The following is an 18,161-nucleotide window of genomic DNA, read 5'->3' on the forward strand; positions in this document are numbered from 1 at the left end:
GGACAAACAAACATTCATTTATATATATGTAGGATTACGAATAAAAAAGGTTTTACAATCAAAATTTGAGTTCATGCAAGAAATATTATGTTCATATTTTGAATTAAAATGATTTTATAATAGTCTTTCTTTTTAAATCGTATAGAAATATTTGTGTAAAATTTATAAAATATACATCATTATATTAAAATAATTCATTCAAATAACAGCAGAAATATTTGAAAGTAATTTTATGTGGACATTAATTGCTTGTTTATTTAAATAATAGATAGTAAATAAATATAAAATGAAACAAAATATCTTTGTAAACAAGGTTCTTTTTAAAATAGAGTTTTCTTTTCAGGCATTCAGAGTGGTTTACCAAAGGTTAGTTACATAAAGGCTATTGATGTATGGATGGGAACATGTACAGGTAATTTATTATAAATTTAGCATTTTAGTTTATTATAAAATTAAGTTGAATAACCTGTTGTACCTAAGGTATTACTTCTTTTCTATTACTTGGATAGGAAATCTTAGCCAAAGTTTTGGTAAAAGACAAATTTAAATTATATCTGGTAAAAGTTATTTCAATTTTTAGTTTTTCAACATCTTGTGTCTAAAATGTGAAATTTTTTTGTTAAAGTATAGTTTACAGTTAAATAAATACATTTCCTAAATTATCACATAAGTTGATCCATATAAGTAAGACTTCATTTGGGGAGGATAATGAAAGAGATTCCTTATAAATCAGGTTGAAATTATAATATTTGTATATGTAACAAAAAGTTTAGCCTACTGTTACAGACTTACACATTAAACTATGCTGGGAGAATGGTCATTGATATTGTACATTTTCTAAATCAATAATGTTGTTTTTTTTTTTAAATTTATTATTGTATTTTACATAACAATTTGTGACTATTGAAACAATATATGAGTGTAGTTCAGTAATTAAAGAGACAGATGACTGTAGGGAAATGATTATTTACTCAATCTCAATGAAAGTAATGCTTTTTCACATAGTTCCCTGCAACATTTAGGTGGTACTTGTTCCATATTTCTATGCACTTTCTTATTCCAGTAGTAAAGAATTGTTCATCTCTGTGTCTGAGCCATTCTTGTACCACAATCTTGCTGAACATTGAACAGCAATGGGCCTTTACATGTCTCAGTGCCATTTTAAAATTCTTTGAGAGGACAAAACAAAAACAAAACTGATGGTATGCATTCAGGACTGTAAGGTGATTGTGACAACACCTCCCAACCCAACTTTTAATAACTTCTGTGTTTTTTGGGCAGATGGTGCAGACATTATTGTGCAGAAGAATTGCACTGTTTGAGAGAGAACCAGGATGTTTTCCTCATACTGCAAGTTTCACTTTATTTTCTAGTGTGTTACAATAGTACTCACTTTTGAATGTACATTGTTCTTTCAATTAATTGAAATAAATTGGGTCTTTAGGTCTTTATAGTCCCAAAACTATACATTAGTGTGAGTTAAATCCATTAAAACCGTATCTACCAATAAAGAAACATAATACAAAAACAGGATTGAGTATTAAACATTTTTGTATATGAAATGCAATTCCAGGAAGGTCTGTCAACAAGTATGTCACGAACAAGAACCCGTCTGACATGTGCCAAACAGTTTAAGGTGCCGCATGAATTGTATATTGAACAAGGTTGATTTATGATACATGAATTTTATGAATATAATGGCAGTCTGTTATCACTAACCACGTGTATGAGAATCTTATTTAATAACAGTTATATAAATGATATAAAGGATTTACATGTACAGTCATATGTGTATTTGTAAAATTGTTACAGAAATGAAAATCGAAAACAGTTTTATTGTATTACAATATGTACAGAACACCAAAAGGTCACTTTAAAAAGGATCACTTTACGGACTGATACATAAGATTTTAATTTTTTCCTGTTATGTGAACTCAGATTTTCCATTCCGTTTGTATTCCAACTGAAAATGATGAATCAAAGTTTCATAACACGTTATTATGCAATTTAGAAAATTGAATCAATTATTTAAACGATAATCAAAGTTAAAAAAAAACAAAATTTTCCTTTTGTGTTAAATAATATTGCTAAAAACCAATTTTAAGTCTTCGAATCAGCCTTTTTCCATAATTAATTAAAACTTTCTTTTTCTACTGACAAACTTATTGATAATATAAATCGGAAGACATCGAAAGGCTTGCAAATAAAGAAATTATGACCTTACTCTTCTTTTTTAAAAGGACATTACTGTACCAGAATTGAAAGTATTTTTAAGTATTAAATATAGGGCAAAATAATGAGAAACAGTTTAATTTTACTTCTTACAAACTTTGTATCACAAACAGCCATCCCCTAATGCAAATTTGTGTTTAATTGTTACTACGTTTTTGGTATGAATCTTTTAGGACTAAATTTATAAACTAAGAAGAAACTGAATGATATAATAAAATGGTAATTTAAACATGAAAAACTGCTATAGGATTTTAATAAAGATTATTAAAAATCTTTAAAAAATATCATTAAAAGTAAAATTATACAACTGAATGATAAGTATATAACACACTAGTTATCACATAATACATTGACATGTAAAATCGTTTTTTTGGGTGGAATGTATTGACTGAAAAGGGTTAATAGCTGGTTCATTTATTATTACAGAAGTCGTTTTGTTTAAAACACAGATTAAAGATTAAAGATGTTAAGGAGCCTAATACAAGTTGTAATAAAGTTTGATTAATTAATACAGTATAGATCTGTGTTACAATGAATATAGAATAAATGTATTTACCTTTGTCAAATTATGTCAGTAACTTATTTCTTATATTAATTTTATAACGTAAATCTTACATTTTTTATCCTGTAATGGATTTCAATTTTTCCTTTTAATTTTACCATTGACATAATAATCAAATTGTAAAATATCATCATCCAGTAAAAGATCTTAGTCATGTAGTTCTATCTGGAAAGACAGATGTAAAGAAATGCTATACCTATCGTACAGATTCTAAAACAATATAACCCTCAAGAAAAATGTTACCTTTCTTTCTCAGCTGCATTGAAATTGAGCAAAGTACAGTTTGTAATTCATAAGCTGTTCCTTTAAATGAATTTCTGCACAATCTTTTTTTTAATTTTCATTGATTTTTGTACAAGAATATAATAATAGTTTCTCATTTAATGTTAAGGATATTATTACTTTCCCTGTGAACATAGCTAGAATATCTATATTAAATGGGAAACTATGGTCAATCATGTCAAAAATAGTGTATCAAGTTTTTACAAATCATTATGTTTAGGTTCCACCTAGTTATCTAGACCAAAAAAATATATGTATGTGTGTCGTGCTGCTTTTGGCCTTATATCTCAGAATTAACCAAACTCATTTTGTTAAACCTTTGCTCAAATATTTCTATATGTGAGACATTGATCATATTAATTTATTTCAAAATTGATCGTGGTGGGGGATATTGCAAAAAAACCAATTTCAATTTTCCTCAGAAGCACTTTAGAAAAAAGTCTTTGGCAAATTTTTTACCTACATTACATATATATAGATAATAAAAAAATCAACCCCACCTCTTAAGATTTAAATTATTTGTTTTGTTTTGTTTTTTTTTTTGTTTTATGCTTTGTATTCCTTCGATTTAAATATCTTAAAAAATTATGTGGTATTTTATACATCATATTATAAGCTATCAAAAATTTATATAATTTTCCAAAATTATAAATTAAGTAATAATAAGTTTTTTTGAAAGTTATTGTGTTGTTGCTTTACCTTTATTGGTTTGTTTTTTTGGCGCTGTCTTTTAATTTTTATTATAAAAAAAAAAAATTTTTATGACTTTTGACATTTGTAATAAACTTGTACATACCGTATAATACATATAACACTTTTGTGTAATGTACTGTTCCTAAGTAAAATTTGAATTCCAACTTTTCTCTGTTTTATTCAATTTATCTTACACCGCTTTGTTCAGAATTGATTCTCTACAATTTTTGTTTAAAAGTTTAACGTGCGTATTATCCATTTAACAAACTTATTATATGTCAAACAAAAAACAGGGTTTTTTACCCCAATTTATTGATTTTCACCCCAGATTTCTCAAAAACCTACCGTTGATACGATTTTGGGACTTACTTCATTCAATTTTTCAGGTTACAACCCATAAGAAATCACAATTTCTGCCCCTTAATTAACATCCTAAAAATTTTAGTACCACCCCTAATTTCACTGGATTGAAATCTGAGTGAAATCTTTCATAAACTGTAACTCGCAAAGTATTTTAGGACATATGTTTATTTTGCTTTTTCCATTATTTTCATGGGTAAAATAGGTTATGAAAGTCCCAGGAGAACTTATATACTCTGAATAATGAGAATATCATTCATTAACATACTGTGTCCATATTAAAATTTTATATGTATGAATGATGCCATGTATTACTAATTTGTTCTCAAAATTTTGAAAAGTATATTTCTGACATAATTGCTGATTGTGGAAATCCTATAGGTAAGATTTTTTTTTTGTATAACATTTGTTATTAAATTCAAAATATTTTTGTTGACATATTTCTTAAAATAGTAACGATAACCTTTAATAAATTTTGGATCTTCTTGGTTACTTTTTAAGTTATTTTTTATTTTTTTTTATGGTATGGTCTATAAATAATAATACAATGTTAAATTATTTGGATATCAATATAAAAATAAACAAGGATAACCAAACTGACACATTAGTATACAGAAAATGTACATATAGTTTTATAACAATTAAAAAAAAATCACTCTTGAACTCATAAAATTAACACTTATACAAATATGATTAATATAACAATCAAATAAACACTTAATAACAAAGAAAAGTTAAATAATTAAATAAAGATCATAAAGCATATAGCTCTTGAAAATGGATATGATACTGCTTTAATTAATAATGTAAAAATGATTATCAAAACAAAATAATTACCTTACAACCAATACATAAAAAGATACAAAAGAGTGAAAAAAAAATATACATAAAGTATTATGCATATTTTCTTACTCTTTTGTGTCTATACTTAAAATACACTAATAATATCATTAAAAGTGTTACTAAAACTTACAATGAAGAAATATTTAAACCAGCATACAGACCTAATAACCACATAATAAAATAAACAATTTTTGTTAGAATTTATCAAATTAAATGTAGTGGTGGTGTTTATATAGGAAAAAGCAAGTAGATCCTTTAAATTAGTTTTTGAACATTATAGAAATTACAAGATTATAAATTAACACAAACTTAGAAATATTATAAATTAATAAAGATGACATAAACACATTAGAAAAATATTACATATATAGGTCTGGAAACTTTATTTTCCAGACCATAAATACAAACAAAATTTCAATTTAATAAACCAACAGAGTATATGAAGGAGATGTTCTTATGAAAATTGCAACATATGTTACAATTTTTTATTTATATTTTTCATAGCAGCACTTTTTGTGTAGATTAATACACAATTTTCATTATTTTAGTATTTTTATTTTAAGTTTTTATTACACAATATCAAGTTTATTTCAATCATGAAATAAACAGGAGGATGCAGGATCAAGCAAAGGTATATTCATTAAGAATTAAGGAAAGATATGTCTTATCTCAATATTCTGTGCTAGGTGGTTTATTTAATAGAATATAAATATGTTTATATCTACAATATATATTTTATTTCATGGTATATGTGCAATATGTAATTTCCAAAAACCTTTTTCAGCATTTGTGTTCTGTGCATTATTGGAATTCACATTTGTTAATTATAAGTGGAGGAAAATTGTACCAGATTTATTGAAAAGAACAACAACAATGACAATACCTGATTCAGCGGCAGGTTTGACAGCTACTTCAAAAGAGGTTGATAATAATACAGCTGCTGTTGCAGTCACACTTGTCAGTAGAATTATTGCTATAATTTTTTTTTCTTTTTATTAAAAAGATTAATTTTATCATTACATTAAAAATGGAAGTTTTCTTACAGTTTCTGCATCAATTCAAATGTAGGTATTTATGTGTATTACTGCTTGTAGGTTTTATTAATTTTGTTTGACCTCATGTGAGATGTGTAGGGATATTTTAATTATTAATCGTGGCTAAGTGAACTGCATGGAAGTTTGTTAATTTTTATAGTACATGTTTTGTTTTAATTAACTGTCACTGTAAGATATTGTTGTAACATAACCTACAGTTTTTTAAGTCCAGAAAAACAAGTCTTAGTTGGTGGTTATGTACATATTACCATAAAAGCTTAAACAAAAAACTACATTCCAAAAATTATTATTCTGTAGGCAGAAATTATGAAAATTAAAAAAAATCTACCCATAATGATATAAAATAAAAGATCAAATGATTACTGTACTTTTTTTAATTCAAAGCTGATTAAGATCTGATTTATCCAAAACTTTAAATTATTGGTTTGTTTACTGGTATATACAACAATGATATCATGGATTTAATTCTTTTGTAGTTATTCATGCTTGAGGATTTTTAAATTATTTGAAATCATTTGTTGTAGAAATTGGTATTTATTATTATTATTTTTATTTTTTTAAATCATAAAATTTGTTTGTCAATAAATTATGCAATTATAACTGTTAACATACAGAAGTAAATTCTTGTAGAAATAATAATAATTAATACTCTAATAAAAATAATGGTTAATATGTAATTTTTTAGTGCATTACTATTCTTTAGAAGTGAAGTAGAAAAAGAATAATTTTTATATTATTTCCAATTTTTATCCCTTATTACATCCATATCTATTGTAATACTTTTATTTTATAAGAATTCTTCATTTTGCTTTATCTACAGTTGAATGTTATCATACTCTTCAAGAATATTAAATTCATAGATCAACTTTTAATAAAGAAACAACACTTTATTTACACTTATACAAGTATTAATAATTATTAGTTTCAAAATTTTATTTTCACAAATCTTTTCACATCTAATTATTTATCTCCTTCAGTGGAGTAACTTAATTGTAAGAATTTCATTAATTACCCATTTTAAAGTGGTTAGAAAACTCGTTCAGAATGTTTCTTTTTTTTAAGAAATATTTTCTTATAGAAACAGAAAATGTATACAGAGATATTGTATTAAAAAGAAACTCTTCAGTTTACAGTTTAAGTAATATAAAAAAAGTTACTTACAAGATGATATTTTGTTTGCGGTTAATCTTGACTCACATAATAACAAAACCACACTAAGCATTTTTTCTTCTCTACTTTTTAAATGATGTGCATTTTATTATTTTATGTCAAATTTAAATAACTAATTTATTACTAATATTTTTAAATACATTGAAGTTACAGTAAGTCATATATCATGGGATGTTGTATAGTGTTGTGTGTGTGTGTGTGTGTGTGTGTGTGTGTGTGTGTGTCTGTCTGTCTGTGTATGTGTTCACACATTCATCTGATTTAGTGTTTGAGAGACTTAATGGTCAAACTTTTATGTATGTATTAATTAATATAATGAATGGTTGTCACATTTATTTTCTTTCAGTTATAAAAGCATGTTGTTGAGTAATGATGTTTTATGACTTATAATTAGCTGTTATTATAAGATAAAGCATATGAGATTTAAGCTTTAACGTTTAAAAATTATAATAAACTTACCTTCTTAATTACTGTTTTAATTCCTTTGATGGCTTATTCATTTGAAAGATTAATGTATTATACTTCATTCTTGTGCACAATTTCTGAATTAGCATAGATTTCTTTGCCATTATAAGTGTTATTTTCCATAAAAAAAATAAGTTTGCATTTTTCGTTTATTAGTATCAGTTTTTTTGTATCGTCAGATAAGTATTATTTTCTTGAGGAAAAATTTGTTTGATTTTTTATTTTTTTATTACATGCCATAACCGTAACAGTTTTAGGCTAGCTAACATAAGTTGCAATTTGCTCTTGACAAAATATTCATTCTTATATGGATAACAAACATCCCATGTCAGGCTTATGCAGGGTAACTGAGGAGAGATGTAGTTTTCTTTGCTTTATTGGGCAGATACATCAGCTTGCCATATCTTCCAAAATGCAGTTGATATTAAGCTTACAAATAATACTTTCACACTGTTCACTGTATGAATGACTATGATGACAATTACTCTTTAATTGAATTAATTCTGATTAGTTCCCCTTATAGTTCACATGATTTACATTTTTAGAAAGCCATAAAAGTAATAGAACACATATCTTAAAAAAAAATTGATGTCCTCTTTTTATTTTAAAATAATATGTATATACTGCCAAAAATGAGTAAGGAAATTAATACATGGATAAATGGATTTAAATGGATGTCTAGGTTAATTAGCACTACAATTATTTGATGATTGTTACAAAATTTACATCAACTATTGCCATTATATTAAGTTCGTGTTGCATGATTAAGTGCATCTTTAATTGTACCTAGATAACTTTAGATACCTAGACAGAAGGCAACTATCTGATATCAATTTATACCTACTGATCAGTTTACATTGGCAAAATCATATTTCAATCTAAACTTTATACTTATCTCGATCTAAATACTATAATTTAAGTTTTATTTAGCACACCAACACTTTATTTTTATTTTTAATGTATTAATTTCAATGCGTTTGTTTGATTCACAATAAATCTGATATTAATGCATACATGAACTTGATCAGCTTATATGGGGTAAGTGAAGAGAAAAGTAGTTTTCTTTGCTTTCTTTATTAAGCAGATTTATCAGCATGCCATGTTCTCATATATCAGCATTTCCATTTTCCTAAACCAGTTTTGAGTTTAGGTGGAATCATTATTTATCTTAAAACTGTTTTTGTCTTTAGACTAAGTTTGATAAAATATATTTTTCGTATTTTCTTTCTTTTTCTTCATCATTTCCTTTATCTTACTATATTAAAGTCTTCTTTAACTTACTTCTTCCACCTTTCTTTTCAAGTGGCCAAACCACCTTAATCTAGATTATTTCTACCTTTTGACTGATATTTGTCATTCTATTTTTTTTTTTTCATACACGATACTTTTTATTATAATTATTGAGTAACTTGCTAATATTGGATGCTTATTATTATACTTCTGAAAAATTATGCTAAAATTTTTTTTTTTTTTTTTGTTTGAATAATATACAGTCATTCAACAGTAATAATAATTATTAACTATATGTTATTAGTATTTACTCTTTGAAAATTTATAAATTGTATATTTAATCTTTATTTACTAATTTGTTTCAGACAGTAGTGAAATAGATATGAAAAAGTAATTTACATAAATTGTTTAGCATCTTTTCAGTATCAAACATAACTTAAATATTTTTGCATTAATTTGCAGTTTTCTGATTATATAAACAGTTTTGAAGTGTAATAATATACATACATATAAAAGCATTATGTAAATTCATTCTTAAAAGTTATTATTATATGATAATAACTAAGTTAAACATGAAAACTCTTTTATGACTGAAAATCTTTGAACTGTCCCTTAAACACTATTTATGTAGTATTGTTTCGAGCGCTTTAATTTCACGTAGGATCATATAAATTTTGAAAATGTAATGTAAAACTCTAAATTTTTTAGTAAATCAGTGTGTGAATGGTAGATTTATAGCATCTTGTTACCAAACTCCAGCTGACTAACAACAGTGTTTAGAATAGTTTTTGCATGTAATTAGAACAGGCAACTGAAATGTAATGCACACTGGAACTTAACAAGAGAACAAGCTGTCAGATAGATCAATAGTTCCTGCCATCTTGTAGTTTCATTTTCTTTCTACTAAGATTCCTAAATCATTTACCCATACTCTCTCATTTTCTTTTAGTAGCCAATGGAGTCAAATATGCCTGTTCTGTCAAATTGTCTAAAACAATATGAAGTGATTGAATTTTTAACACCAGAGAACGTGAATGCTAGTGAAATTCATTGTTCATTCATTGACATTCATTGTCGTTAGTTGATCAAAGTATTAGGAGCAAGTGAACAATAAAATTTCATGCATCAGAAGCTATTAAGATGAATATTGAGGATGAACTTTGCAGTGTTCAACTAGTTTTTGTAGCTGATGAGAAGCACCAAAAGAAGGTGGATGGATTGATTAAAAATGATACATAGACAGGCTAAAACTCCTTAAATCTCATAAGGTATATGTTGACACAACTTTATTTATATTTCAGCAATCCATTTAGCCAATTATTCTGCAACACGATAATGCTTACCCTCACACACCACATGCAACTGCCAAGGCTCGTGTGAGTCTCAAATTTGATGAACCGATTTCACACCCTCCATACTCATCAGATTTAGTGCCCTGTGTTTTTCACTTCTTTTCACAATTAAAAAGGTATATTAAGGACTTTGATTACACTGTGGACGATGATCTGAAGGAAACAGTGAGGTCATAGATCAAGGAAAGACCTTCAGCATCCTTCATTGACAGAATAAGAAAACTGATTCACTATTCGCTAAAATATGTAGCTTTAAATTGTGACTAGTAGAAAAATAATAGTAAGTTTTGTTGCAAATAAAGTGAAATTTTAATTTTAATTTGACTCTCTCTTTTCATTTGCGAATTATGAGTGAGTTTGAGTTACATTTCAGCAGCTCCTCGTAATATTTAATATTATTAGAAATGAATTTTGTAAGAGATTGTGTTAGAAAAAACCTTGTAAGTTATTCTCTCTTTCTTAGAAATTATAGAAAACACTTTAAAAAAAAATATAAGTATATATATATATATATATATATATATATATATATATATATATATATATATATATATATATATATATATATATATATATATATATGCATGTATTGTTATTAATATATATGTATATATTATTATTATTTATATAATATTATATGCATATTTGCCTTGAAAATGAGTTAATTTACAGTAGGCTTGTAGTTTTTAGATATTTAATTTGTTTTTATTTATAAGAAACTATAGAAACATTTATTATCAGGTAAAATGTAATTATTGCGTACTTAGCTTCATATTTGTGTATCTATGATCCAAGGTGTAAGAAAATTGTAAATGAAAACATAAAAAAATATTATATGAACACCACATGACTTTCTTGTACTTTTCCTTTTTACTTGTTCCTTGTAATTTTTTTTCCATTAAAACTCTTGAAAAAAGATACTGCATAATCTGGTTTGTCCAAAAGCAAAGGAGACATTGCTTAGAGAAAAAATACTTTTTTTTTAGCTTTTATTAATGTTTTATGAATCTGTTGCTATGTATAAAATTGACGTGAAAACATTCCTTAAGTACAATAGTATGGTTGGAGTAATAATCAGATTTTTAAAATTTCATTTCTAAATTATAATATTGTTTAGAATTATTGGTTGGAACCAAAGTTGTTTTTATAATTTTATATTATATGACAATTTTATATAATTCTAAATATAAAATTTATATATTTATATAAATTTCACGTAATTCTAAATTATGTGAATTACTAATCCTGAGACAGTGCCAGAAGTTAAAATTCGATAAAAAAACATAAATTACATGGATATTCAGTACTACTTAAAAGCAATTACACTTTTAATTAGATTTGAATTTGGAAACTTCAGCTTCATTATAGCTGATCAGAGACATTTTTAAACTCTTCATTATTTGTAAAATTAATTAAAACTTCTACTGATTACAGGTGAGAAAAGTTTGTACAGTAGCTGAAAGTAAAGGTGGAACTACTACTGTTTCTTGTATGAATAATAATAATCTTAATGGAACTAATAATATGGCTATGGCAAGAAAAATCGATGAATATTCCAGACTACTCTTTCCTTTAACATTTGCAGTTTTTAATTTGGTATATTGGATTTATTATCTGTGTTAAAACTATGTGTTTACTAACCATAAATTATTATTGTATCATTGATTTAATAAACTAATTTAATTTAATTCTAATAATAATAAATGTTCTCGTATTGTGTATTTCTATTTTAATCAAATTATAAGTGTAACGGATCAAAGGCTGAATGGGTTTTCTGTTAGGTTGTATATTTCATGGATATTGGTGTAGGTAAATATTTTTATTTTATCAAATTACAGTTATTATATATTTATATATATTCTGTAATTTTAAATAAAAACTATTGTGTCTTGTATTATTTCTATTACTTATTTATATATATTTGCCCTTTTTTAGATTTCCACAGGTATTTACATAAAATTTATAAAACTTTTGTGTGAAAAAATGTTCTAAATGACAAAATTACATTAATGCACTGCTTTTTTCATGTTATATGTCATTAATCCTTTTAATGTGAGTAATTTAACCTTTTGACCACATCACCTATCTACGCTATATGAGGGTGATAAAACAATTAAACTGACAGACTATAGAAAATTATTATTTATTAAATGATAATGAAACTAACGCTACTTTTTAATAGAATACTTGGATAACTTCGATACTTGTCCTAACTTTTTATGACTTCCTTATTTCTTTTCTAGTAAAGAATGGTTCACTTTGTTTCTGAGCCATTCTTGTACCACATTCTTGTTCTGCTTATTGTTTCCAAATCTGGTGTCATGTAAAAACTGTTTGAACCAAACAAAAGAATATTTAATGGTGCAAGATCAGGACTGAAAGGTGGATGTGTGGCAATCACCTGACTTAATTTTTGAATAGCATTCCATTACTTTTGAGCTGATAGGGGGGTGGATGTTATCATAAGAACTTTGCCTTATAAAGGAGAGAAACAGCATATTTCCACCTTACCTTCACTTTACGCCTTTACTTTATTTACGCCTTCACTTTCACGCCTTCACTTTATTTTCTAAAATACCACAATATTACTGACAGTTGATTTTACATTGCTCTTCCAAATAATCACTATAAATTGGGCCATTATAATTCCATAATTGTTAAAATCACTTTACCCACTGACTCATAGGTCTTGGATTTTTTCTTGACAATCAAACTTTCCATTTCATGTTGCAGAAATAGCAAGGATTTAAGGTCGTCTAATGATTAAGCTTCTCACCAGGTTGTACGTCGGTAAGAAAATTTTGTCCTTCAACAAAAATATTTAAATGCGGTTGGGGGGGGGGGCTCTGAATAGTAATTATCCTATATTAAAGAGCTCTGAATAGCAGTAATTATTCTATATTAAAGAATTTGTTGTTAGCTTTTTCCTATAATAGAATCAACAATTTTCATTAAAATTTATTATAGAAAAAAAACTGTAGATCTTTGATAAAAGTAAAAAGCATGTGCAGTAAAAGTAAAGGAAAATACTCTTTAACTCCAATGAAGAACTCCAGAATTGACTAAGATAAAAGAAACATCTGAAATTAATTGATATGCAGAAAACTCTGTAGATTTATTTTTATATTTGTTTTAGTGGGTATTTTTGTTTTTTTTTTACGGCAAATTGATTGATTTTATGTAATTATTTTATTCCTTATTTCTTTATTTTTTTATAATTTTCTAATTTAAAATGTATAGAAATTAAATGAAAAAACATATTTTTGTGATGGGATAAATATGGTTTAATATCATATTTTTACCCATCAAAATTTAAAAAGCGTAATGGCACACATCTATATGTGTGCCATAGGTCTAAATTGGAGATCTGAATCAATGTTGGCACTACAGTAGATGGGATTATGTATTCGAAATGACGTGGGAACAAGAATCTCAAGTCAAGTGGTATAAATTAAACTTTTAGAAAAAACAACTAATTTACTCACAAAATAATGTTTATTTTAATTTTTATAATATCTTTTTATTTAAATTATCAAATTATAATATAACTTATAAATACTAATATATAACAAATTGTGCATTACCTTCAGAGTAAAGGAACCCATATGTCAGTAAAAATAAAAATATTACCACAGTTACCTACATTTTAAAGAAAAACTAACCCTTCCATTCTCTGTGGTGGAATGGTAGCGTGTTGGCCTTTGATCCAGAGGTTCCTAGTTCGAATCCCAGTCAGGCATGGCATTTTTCATATGCTACAAAATTTCCATTAGGGCTAAATGATCATAGCAGTCGTTACCTGTAATATAAAAAAATCAAATAATCCTATCAATAAATAATATTTAATCCATTAAAAAGTAATAATTTTCTGATTAAAATTTCAACTTTTTGAAGTTGGCGCTACGTTAAAAGTGTAAAATGTTAGTATTTTTTTTTTTTTTTTTTTTTTTTTTTTAAGGACAATTAAAAGTAAAACCTTAGAAAAAGGATTTTAAAAGACTGTAATCCTAACATTTTAGTATTTTTGTTGTTAGTTTTTGTTTTAATTTATTTTATTCGATTTTGTTACAGACATTACATCAGTAGATTTTTTTAAATATCGTGCATAACATCTGTGCCGACATTTTGTATTCAAATAACATAAAAAATTTACAGTAATCAGATTTTAATTTTCTTTTTTTTTTAATAACTATTAGTTAGAAATTCATTATAAAATTCCTTCAAGATGTAAAATGAGTAGAATAAATAAAAATTCACTTTTTTTATCATTTAAAATTGAATCATCATTATACTATAAATTATCATCATTATACTATCATTATAACTTTTTTAATCGTTGTGTTATTCAATAATATTTTTTATGGTTATCAGAAACCTAAACAATACCTCACATACTGAATTCCAACTCCAACGTATTAAATCTTCAACTCTTTTTCTTTTACCTTTTGCATTTGGCATTATCTGCCATGAACCACTGATAATGTTAGTTGTAAGTTAATTTACCATCAAAATTTATTTATCATTGCTGAAAAAAATCATAAACTAAAATGTTCTTGAACAACAACCAAATTTACAAATAATGCAACAAAATTAAAAAAATTTAATAATATCTTCATTTACATAAATACAAAATTTATGTTGAAAATTTATAGTCTGTAATATCAAAATTAAAAAAAAAATTGAATAAAATTTACTTATTTTTTAAGCGATCAAAATTTCTTTAAGTAAAAAATTTCCTGTATTTTTTTGGAATAAAAATTATTTGTAAAAAAGTTGTTTTGAAATATTTATTAAAAATATTTATTTTATATACATATATATTTCAACAATCAAGCTTTTTAATTTGAAGATAAAATTTAAATAAATAAATAAAATAATTCATATATATGTTGATTTATAAAGGGCATAGATATATTAATAAATAGATATATCAATAATAGTGATATTAGATAATCAATGGATGAAGCTGTTACTTGATGATCAGATCTGTAAGAGATAAGCACTATAATGAAGTATGAACACAAACAGAGATCAGAATGCAATAGGGAACAGGTAAATAAAATAAAAAAGTGGTTTGCAAATCAATACCTGGTCAAACAACAGAACTATATCTTGTTGTTGTTTTTTATGACGCTACTAAAAACTATAACATAAATTGGACAAAATGTATTGTAGTATGTTGCAAAGGTGCAAAGGCGATAACAGGAAAGAAGAGTGAATTTCTGGAAAAATTAATAAATTGTCTCATATCAAGGGGGGAATAGATATACTGCTTCCTTCACAAACTTGCTCTTGCCACAAAAATTATGCCAGAAAATCTCAAAAAAACTTTTTAGTAAAGCTGTAAAAATGGTTAATTTCATTAAAAGTCAACTATTAAGGAATAGGCTATTTGCTTAAATTATACAAAAAATAGGCAAAAAAAAAAAAAATTATTATTTTCCATACAGAAGTCAGATGGTTATTGCAGGAGAAAGTGTTAACTTGGTTATTGGAATTGCAGGATGAACACTGTATACAAAATAACATTTTTTTAATGTTTCTCTAAGTGTGATACCATTTCTTGAATTGCTTTGTTGCGTACATTACAGATCTGTAAATACAATTTTTTTATCACCCTTAGTTTTAAATAAATAACACTTCAAAAAATATTATGGGAAAATATAGTTAAAATCTGTAAAACTTATAATTTTGCATGGCTATACCTGTGTTAGAATGATTTCTGTGATGATTTTCTTTTATAAATAGAACACATCCCTTTGGCACATCCTGAATTAATGTCCAAAGTAATCGGCTAGCATGTTAGTATTCCATTTCCCTTTATAGCAGCTTTCCAACACCAAAATGTCTTGGTGGAAATGTTCACTGTGCTCATTACTTACATCTCCAAGTTTGTCCGGGGAACAATCCAGATGTGAGGGAAGGAAATGTATTTTCAAATACATATTACATCTCATAGTTGCGTACGAAGTAAGAAGTTTATTAACAATGTCATGGTAATAGTCGAATTTTTGTTTGCAAGAAAATTTTTGCAAACTTCTTTAAATGAAGCCCAAGCTGCACTTTCTTTCAAACAAATATTTCTTCTTTAATTTTTCCTTCACTTACATTTGGAAATTTCTGCCTGATGTACAAAAATCCACGACTATCCTTCTTCATTCCTTTTTACAAAATTTTTTATTAGACTTGGCTTGATACCAAGAGGGGACAAAAATATTTTTTTGAGTTTAACTAAGGGCTCATGAATAATATTTTTCCCATTTGGAGTTAAGTTGTCTTGTTTCTTCCACTCTGGTTACATAATGTTAATCCCTAGTTCAGCTTTGCCATTAGCAAAGAAAACACATGTACTTAGTATAGCCTAACTGCATGCCTAACAAAATAGCTAAAACTTTCAAATCAGCACATATGTTCCAGTTATGTTTTTATAATTTATTATTTTTAAGAACGTCTTTCATCACATTGTATATTTCTTTGAAATAAATACCATAAGGGATTGTTATCAAAGGATATTTGTTACAGTTGTGTATTAGAACCACTTTTAAACTATACTTGGACGAATCTATGAAAAGGCGCCAGTTCTCAAGTTAATGAACTTTTCACAAGTGCAACATAAGCTCATCAATGTTTGTGCAATAAACCAAATTATTTTCACCAATAAAGTACTGAGAAAGTTCTTTTTGTTGGCTTCGAAAGCCCAAATTTTTTGTATTTTTTTAAAGTAAATTCTAACCTTGTAGTCTTGATTCTAACAGTTCAACATGATTTTTTAATAAATTTAAATTCCTAACCAAGTCATTTAATTCACCTTGTGATATAAGATGTGGCTTATTGGAGGATAATTCAAAATAAAAATCATTGTTGTCTTCTTCAGTACTACCTGATTCATTATTGCTGCTTTCAAACTATACATTCACAGGTGTCTCAGGAACTGGAATAATTTCACTGTGAGGTACAGGCCTGATTGCAGGCTACAATGAAGGGTATTTTACAGTATGTTAAGATTTTTTACACACTTGTTAAACAAAAGTAACACTCTGTTACATGATCCTTTGGTTCATGCCAAACCATAGGTACATCAAATGGCAAAGCCTTCCTTGTACCTTTAAGCCATCCTCTTAAATATACAGAACAATTAGTGCATACTATATGAGGATCCCACGTCTTATCCTGATCACCAATTTTACACTTAAAGTACAAATGATATTCTTTTTTAATTAAAGGTGTAATGTTTTTCTATTTGATTTTATGGTAAACTCACCACATACATAACAAAAGGCATTCACATCATCTACACAATTTCAAGGCATTATGACACTGCACTGTAACAAACTTAAGACAGCAATAAGACTGAACAAAATTAATTCATTACTAAATCCAGTGAATGCTTAATACAAACAACGCAGCTGTGTTTTCAGCTACATGTTTTGACCTGTACAATCATGATTAATCTTGTCCATGAAGGCTCACTCTTCAATATTAGATATGATGTCATAATATGCGACTATGATATGATTTAATTCTTTGTCTAGTATTGTTTATTTATAGCTTACAAATTATGTTAACAAAGTTAAACAATAAAAACTGAGCTAACAAAATATAATATAGGAGCTTAAAATGCTAACTATACGTTGAAAAATGAAAAAAATCCTTTAATTAAAAGATTTTCAAAAATGATTAGTGATAGAAAGATTCTGAGTTCATATTCGTTTTCAGCATCAAAAAACATTACAATCATGTATCGCATGTTAGGAAACAAAAATTATGTTTATCAGTGTAATTTTCCTTGGTAAAGAAAACCATTCTCAGTGTTTTTACAGAATAATTAGTGTTTCTTGCTTTTAGTTTATTTAGCTATACCCAGAACATTTTGGGTAAAAGCTAGAAATGTTACATACCTCTCCATTACAGAAGTTG

General features: G+C 26.3%; 1 protein-coding gene across 1 annotated transcript in view; it reads left to right on the forward strand.

Moving 5' to 3' along the window:
- Positions 1–12,241, forward strand: part of LOC142329942 (glycine receptor subunit alpha-2-like) — a gene marked incomplete at its 5' end in the record, with an annotated part of 440,959 nt that extends 428,718 nt beyond the window's left edge. Inside the window, 3 exons of the mRNA XM_075374909.1 lie at positions 344–412; positions 5,757–5,929; positions 11,679–12,241. Of these exons, the coding sequence (XP_075231024.1) occupies positions 344–412; positions 5,757–5,929; positions 11,679–11,867 (431 nt within the window). The remainder of the gene's footprint in view (positions 1–343; positions 413–5,756; positions 5,930–11,678) is intronic.
- Between the last annotated feature and the right edge of the window lie 5,920 nt (positions 12,242–18,161).

Source organism: Lycorma delicatula, chromosome 9, assembly GCF_047948215.1.
Source record: "Lycorma delicatula isolate Av1 chromosome 9, ASM4794821v1, whole genome shotgun sequence".
Lineage (NCBI taxonomy): Eukaryota > Metazoa > Arthropoda > Insecta > Hemiptera > Fulgoridae > Lycorma > Lycorma delicatula.